Source organism: Acanthisitta chloris, unplaced genomic scaffold (genome assembly GCF_000695815.1).
Source record: "Acanthisitta chloris isolate BGI_N310 unplaced genomic scaffold, ASM69581v1 scaffold22384, whole genome shotgun sequence".
Classification (NCBI taxonomy): domain Eukaryota; kingdom Metazoa; phylum Chordata; class Aves; order Passeriformes; family Acanthisittidae; genus Acanthisitta; species Acanthisitta chloris.
This window is the reverse complement of record NW_008671260.1, coordinates 36,119-43,111: the sequence shown is the minus strand read 5'-3', so window position 1 is coordinate 43,111 and position 6,993 is coordinate 36,119. Positions and strand designations below refer to the sequence as shown.

At 37.9% G+C, this 6,993-nt stretch overlaps 1 protein-coding gene across 1 annotated transcript in view; it reads left to right on the top strand.

Annotated features, from left to right (window-relative positions):
- Positions 1 to 1,231: 1,231 nt before the first annotated feature.
- HNRNPLL (heterogeneous nuclear ribonucleoprotein L-like) overlaps positions 1,232 to 6,993 on the top strand; it is an 18,916-nt gene continuing 13,154 nt past the window's right edge. Inside the window, exons 1-2 of the mRNA XM_009074037.1 lie at positions 1,232 to 1,349; positions 2,609 to 2,846. Coding sequence (XP_009072285.1) covers positions 2,616 to 2,846 — 231 coding nt within the window. The 5' untranslated portion in view covers positions 1,232 to 1,349; positions 2,609 to 2,615. The remainder of the gene's footprint in view (positions 1,350 to 2,608; positions 2,847 to 6,993) is intronic.

Below are 6,993 nucleotides of genomic sequence, written 5' to 3'. Positions count from 1 at the left end.
TTGGAGTTAAACACACGTGACTCTATTTGTAGTTATCTGGAATGTGTTTTTTCCTTGAATCTGTAGTTCAAATGGATAGGGAAGAGAGCAATGTCTAGCAGTAGAGCAATCACTGTGGTTACTTAATTACTATAGCTGAATGCTTCTTTGTGCTGCAAATGAGAATCTCTCCCTAGTTCTAGAAGATGTTATACTACTACTTAGAAAAAAGTAATCAACAAGAATTTATCTGCTAAATTGAACACATTGATGTAGTTGCTAAATTTGAATACGTCAGCTTTATGCTGCTGTTACATGTAGAAAATGTGGATGCTGAGTATGTGCAGTCTATTTGAATGTGCCCTTTATCTCTTAGTTTTTTTCTTACACAATTTTTTGTTTGGGTTTTTTTTTTTTTTATCCTCCCTGTCTGAGAATATGTTAGGTAAATTTCAGCCTTACTTCAGGCTTTGCATGGAAAGATGAGCTGATTCCAAGCCAAATTCTTCAGTCACACAGAATCAAGACTGTCTGAAGTCATAGCAGGAGGTCCGAATAATGTTCATAGTGGGAATTCTGTGTGCTAATATACATCTGGATCCATTAATGGTAGTCAGCCTTGGGGTGAAAAGACAGAGCATGCCCATCTGTACAGAAATTGTGAGGTTTAAAAAACATGTATGAAGAGTGTTCAGAATGAGAAGGGAGTTTGTGTTTAAGTAGAGTCCCGAGCTGGCATTTTCTTGCATTGTGGAGCACAGCTCTGCAAGCATTAGGAAAATACTCAATTTTCCTTCAGTTTGCTGATGATCCATGTTTGTTCTTGCTTTTTTATTCCCCCAGCCTGTCTCAAAGAAATATTGGCATCAACAAACAGGAAGAGTGTGAGAAGTATTTTAGCTGTTGGACACGTCCTATTTATTTTTAAAAGTGCTTTTAATGAATAGGGTGTAAGACCTCCTGCAATTCAACCAGTGTAAACGGGCAACTTTTTTTTTTTTATTAGAAAATCCTTGTGTGTGCAAACAGATTACTTAAATCTGCAAAGCTTTTTATTTGAAGTAGACTTCAGCAATTGAACTTGGGAATCTGTTTGGGAAGAAAAGTTAAATTATTGAATACACGCTTAGATTGTGCATTTAGATGGCTGCTTGTGGACCTAGTGTAGTGTCTGCCAAATATTTGATTTTAGTTAATGATAACAGTATCCTTTGTTATGTGTTGCATTTTAAAATGTCATTTTGTTACTAGGATGCTGGGGGAAGTCATCACAAAGTCTCTGTTTCTCCTGTGGTCCATGTCCGAGGGCTGTGTGAATCAGTTGTGGAAGCAGATCTCGTGGAAGCTCTTGAAAAGTTTGGAACAATATGGTAGGTCAAGGAGTATAACATCATGTCTCCAGACAAGTTGGGAGCATTATTTAAAAGTCTCTTGGACCTCTTGAAATACATTATGATAGTCATTTGAAATCCAGAACTTGATTAATAGTAAAGTTTTTCAGTTGTGCAGAGTTTCTCCATTTCTGTCTGTGGCAAATCTGATCAAGCAGAGTTACATTGTCTGCGTGCCCTGGTGTTTGCTGTCAGGCTTCAGGAGCGTAGCTAGTCCTGGCCTTAATAGGAACTGTAGCTAAACTGAATTGCAGTAGAGCATCAGGGTGGTTATCTTGATGTAAGTGAATATGCCAAAAGTAAGGATGGGCCACAGAGCAGCAGATGATGCTTTTTCTTATGGTTTGTGCTTGTGGTATGGTGGGATCTTCAGAATGAGATGGTTATTCAGAGACAGCCCCTGCAAAGGTTCCTCAGCCTAAAGATTCATCCAGCCTAGATTCCTCATCGGTGAACAAAATAGTAAAGGTGAATGGGTAGAGCCAGTTTATTCTGAGTTGAGTACTTCTTTTTGGAAACATGCATTCTTTTCAAGTAAATGCATGTACTGAAGTCAAATAGGGTTTTGTATATCGTGCAGTAGGATTTTTCATTGCCTTAATATTGAACTAATTGAATTATACTTGTACCAGTACCTTAAATAAATCAAATGAGGTGAGAACAACTTGGTCAGGAATATAAATAGGTATATTTTAGCCTGTGAGTTTTACTTTTCCGACAAAAGACAAATTTGCTGACAAAGCTTCTTGAGTTTGTCTGTGTCTGAATTTGGTTGACTAGAATACTTCTGTTTTATTTCCTCGAAGGCAGTTTTATGTCAAAAACTGTATTTTAAATTTCTTAGCAACAGCAAAGTTGTTTATCAACCTTGTGGTTTTTAATTTGCGTTTTCTTTGATCCTTTACCCCATACACGATTTTGGCAAGTCTGTTTTTAATATTATATGTAGTTCTAGTAAGTTAGTACATGATTAATGATTTGCTGTATTGGTTTAAATATTTTGTGCATTAAACCTTTTCAGGAAGTTATTTATCTTATAGCTGCATTTCTTTGTTTTGTGTGAATGTTTGGAAATGCGTTGACCAGGTTTGGGAAGCACAAGCCTGGAGATCTACCTTCCTTTTGTGTCTTTGTTAGGAATTGTTGAGGAAAAACATAGCATATATGACCATTATGGAACTTTGGAGCTGTTTTGAGTAAGAATGTAGGAAAACTGACTGTAATGTTCCTCTCACCAGCTATGTCATGATGATGCCATTTAAGCGCCAAGCTCTGGTGGAGTTTGAGAACGTAGAAAGTGCGAAGAAGTGTGTGACGTTTGCAGCAGATGAAGCTGTGTACATTGCTGGGCAGCAGGCCTTCTTCAACTACTCCACAAGTAAGAGAATTACTCGGCCAGGGAACACTGATGACCCGTCTGGTGGAAATAAAGTTCTCCTGTTGTCAATTCAGAATCCTCTCTACCCAATCACAGTGGTATGTTTCTTCTCCTTCCTTTATTTTTTTTTAAAAATAAAATAATACAAAGCAGGGAGCAGCAATCTCTGTTACATTATTTCCATTGCGTGCTATCTGTTAATATGAGTCAGAAATTAAATTCACCCACCAAAGCTTTACACCATCCTCACAGAGGTAACACGCATGTTTTAAAAGAAAGGTTTTTCAAGATGATTCAGTCTTCTTGTGTACAGATATTTTGCAATACATTTGAAGACTTCACAAGTCAGAATTTTGAAATGTTTAAGTTGCTGCATGCTTCTGAAATATTTCCAAAGGTATTGCCACATCAAGACTGTTACTTAGCTTTTAAGCTCCGAGTGGTGTATGTTTAAAGGGCAAGTAATTTTTCCAGTAGGAGGCACTGCAATCCTTCTCAAGTATTTCCTTTGTGGAAAGTTGCAGCCTTTATCCATTGATGATCACCTTCAGTTTGATGGAATCTTCCTTACTTTTGTTTGGGCTGATATGTTTTCCTTTGCAGTATTTCAAGTCATACCATATATACAGTTGCATCTTAATTCATTGCCATCTATTTATGGCACACATACATTTTGGTTTTTAAGGTACAGATTTTTTTTTTTTGCTAGTATTTAAGAATGTTTTCTCATGCATTGAAGGCTTATGTCTTTTATAGAGATTTTATAGTACATGCTGAATTGCATAGATATATTTCCGGGAAAAATGTAAAATTCTGTACTTATGGATTACTTACGGATTGCTATAGGAAGTCTGTAGGATGGTATGAATCAACGAATGTGTTTGGGCTATGTGGAACCATGTAACTTCATGCAAGTAGCAAGTTTTGTTTAATGTGCTGTATATTATGTTAGCAAATTGATTGCAACTTAATATTCCTGAGATTACCTCAAGCAGTCAGTTCCATATCATACTTTTGCTGCACTGTTCCATGTGTATCGATAGGGTTTTGCCCATTGATTCATTAGTGGATGATGAATTTTCTTTCTCCTGTCAGTTTTCTTTATAGCAAAGCGTGGCAAGATATGAGTTGCTTTTTCATCAGTGTTTAAAAATGAACCTGCTGTGAGCTGTGTGAACAAATGCACTGACTTAAGTTAAAGTATGCTTTGCATGTGACGATCATACAAATTTTGGAAACTATGTTTCATTCATGCATTTTAAATTTGGCTTGTGTAAGCAGCTGAGTTGAATGTAGATGCCTGAAGAATCTGGTAACAGAGGCATAGTTCTGGGGTAGAAGAGTTCCATGGATGTTCTGAGGATGAAGCCTCTAGCATAGTAGCTCCTTTTTGAAAATGAACACATGCACAACCTCCCCCACCAGCCTCTTCCCACTGTACCCAGCTGTTTGTTTAGGGTATACCCATGAGTGCTTGAAGCAGGCAGATTTACAGAATTACTGGCAGGCGTCAGAGTTCATTGGAGATGGTGTAATCTAGTAAAGTCACAGCAACGGGGAAGAGCAGTTGTACCCATAACCGCTAAGAACCTGATGAGACAAACAGAGATTTTGCACTTGGCCAGTGGGTTAAAGGAACAGTTAACTTAAGAATGCCTCAGGCAAAGTCTGCATTGTTTAAAAAAAACCAACTTCACACTCCCATCAAAAGAAAACAAAAATCAACCCAACAGCCCTCCCCCTCAAAAGAAAGACACAAAGCCCAATACCACCTCTTCCTCTGCACTTTTCTCTCCTTAAATTTGAACTAGTTAGACAAAACATATGAAGAAATGTAACCAGTGTTAAGTGGCAAGTCTGAATAATTCAAGTAAACTGTTCCACAGTTTATAAGAGCTTTTCTTTCAAAACAAGATGTAGTTATTGCAGAGAAATTGGTCTGTTCAAGGGCGTCTTGTGGCAGAAGCAAAATTGTTCTAAAGTTTTGCTGCATCTTATTTCCTCTAATGGTCACATTACAGTGGTGACCAGCTTCTGTCTTTAGCAGAATTTTATTTTGAAGGGTGTGGAAGCGAAAGGCAAGTTAACTGTGTAATTCCTAATTGCTTTTCACCCCTTTGCAATGGGGAATTGGTAGTTTGAAAAAGTTTTGCATAAGATGCCATATATAGGTCCTTGAAGTTGTGTTTCCCAATTTCCTTCTCTGGGCAGAACTTTGTCAGGGATTTGCCTGTTCAAACGCACCTTCTGTGTGACTCATCCTGCTTCAGTCATCGCTGTCTGTTCAGCTGTACTTCTGCTGTTGCCACTTAGTTCTCACATTCCAAACCTTGTGTACAGGCATGAGGAAGGTATGGTGTGCCTTGGCAACTGAAATGTTTGAAACTTAACTATCAGCTTATTCTGAGATTAAGTTGTGGCACCTTTTTTATGATGTATATAATGCTAGTGCTTAATTTTTTTCATAAATATCCCACGTTACTGTATCTTGTGAATCACTTGATTGATTTGGTAATATAAAGTAGCTAAATGTAAAACAAAATTTTAAAAATCAAGCTTTGTGTGTAGCTGCTGGCTAATGGCACTGATGGCATTTTGTGTAGAGCTTATGTTTTGAAAGACTTTTTTTTGAACTAAGTGGCTCTGAAGAAATTTTTTGAAAGACAAATTGTGAAAAAGTCATATGTCTGAAAATTCATGTCACCTGGAGCTGGAAGGTTTTTAGGAGTATTTTCTCCCAGATGAGGAGATGGGGGGCAGCTGTTCGTGCTGTTGAGTGTACATAGAAAATATACCTATAAATGACCTCGTAGATCTTATTTTTTATAGGTTCAGACTGCTCGAATCCTTTCTCAAAATGTTTGCCCATCTTCTGAAAATCTGAAGGTTGACAATCTCCTTGCTTCATTTAGCTATGCTAAACAGTTGCTGGAGTGTCTGGAGTAAGGCCTCTGAGCACAGAAAATGTTTTTGGTTTGTTGTGGGTTTTTTGGTTTGTTTTCATTTAGTGGTAATATGCCCATATATTAAAGGTTATGGTACCTTTATGAGCCAGAGGTGACACCACTGCAGCTGTAGCCACCAATAAGATACACTCTTTTTTTAGTTACTTGTTGTGTTTGTGGGGGGGAAGTGGGCTGTGTTTGTTTTAGTTTTAAGAAATCCAGCATGCCTCCTACCCCTTTGCCTCCCAATTGCTCCTCTATTCTGCAAAACATAACAATAAATACTATACCTACTTCCTTTCCCCTTTCTCCCACTTGTCCTGCAAATATACCTGAGGATATATACCAAGAGCATTTTGGAGGTATTTGGTTTAGATATTTATATCTAAATAAAAAAGAAGGAAAAAATAGATTGTGGCGGTGTGCTTCACCAAGATGTCAGTGCCTGTGCCTGCTTGATTTAGCTATGAAATGGGCTGTCTAGTAAAGCTTATGTGCTTTGAGCTGTTTGAATATGATCTAATGAGGGAATTGTTTTTGGAAATCACAGTTCCTGTTTGTTTGGGTTTGCAAGCCTGAATCTTGGGAATTCTGAGTATGGGTGTATAATTACTCTAAAATAAACCTATTTTTCTTGGCCAGATTCATGCTGGAGACTAGTTTCTGGTACTGTGATGTCTGAACTGTTATATGTAATCAGCTGTTGTTTGAGATACTTTCAGCACCACATCCTGAGCCTGCACTGATATGCAGCAAGGAGAGCTTTTCCCTTCACTGTTTGGTTACCCTGCAGCACTGAGGATGGGCTTGAATTTTATTGGTTCCTTGTGGTACAGACAAATGCTGCTGAAAGCAGAGCATTAACAATGAGTTTGCATGAATCCAGTGTTTGCTGTCAGACATTTTCTCTGCTTTAGGTGAAGCAGCATAGCAACCACGTGCACTGTCTTTGATTCAGGTGAAAATGATTGAAATTCTCTTTTTGATAAGCTACCTAAATTTACATCTTGGACTACCCCCAGTTACTTTCCGAAGATGAACATGAACTCAGCTGCTGGAGTGTTATGAAATGAAATCTGTTACAACTGCAGTGTTACTTTGTCTCTCTTTGCATTGGTAGAATTACTGCAGTTGCATGATGCTTCAAAGGGAGCAAAGCTTGACCCATGGATGCGATTATGGGGTTTTAACATGTTGAAGATACTTGTTGAACTGATGTGTCCATGAATACTTCTTATAGAAGTTTTTTCCTGTTTTTCTGATTTGACTATCTGTACCATATTAATCCACAATAATGCTA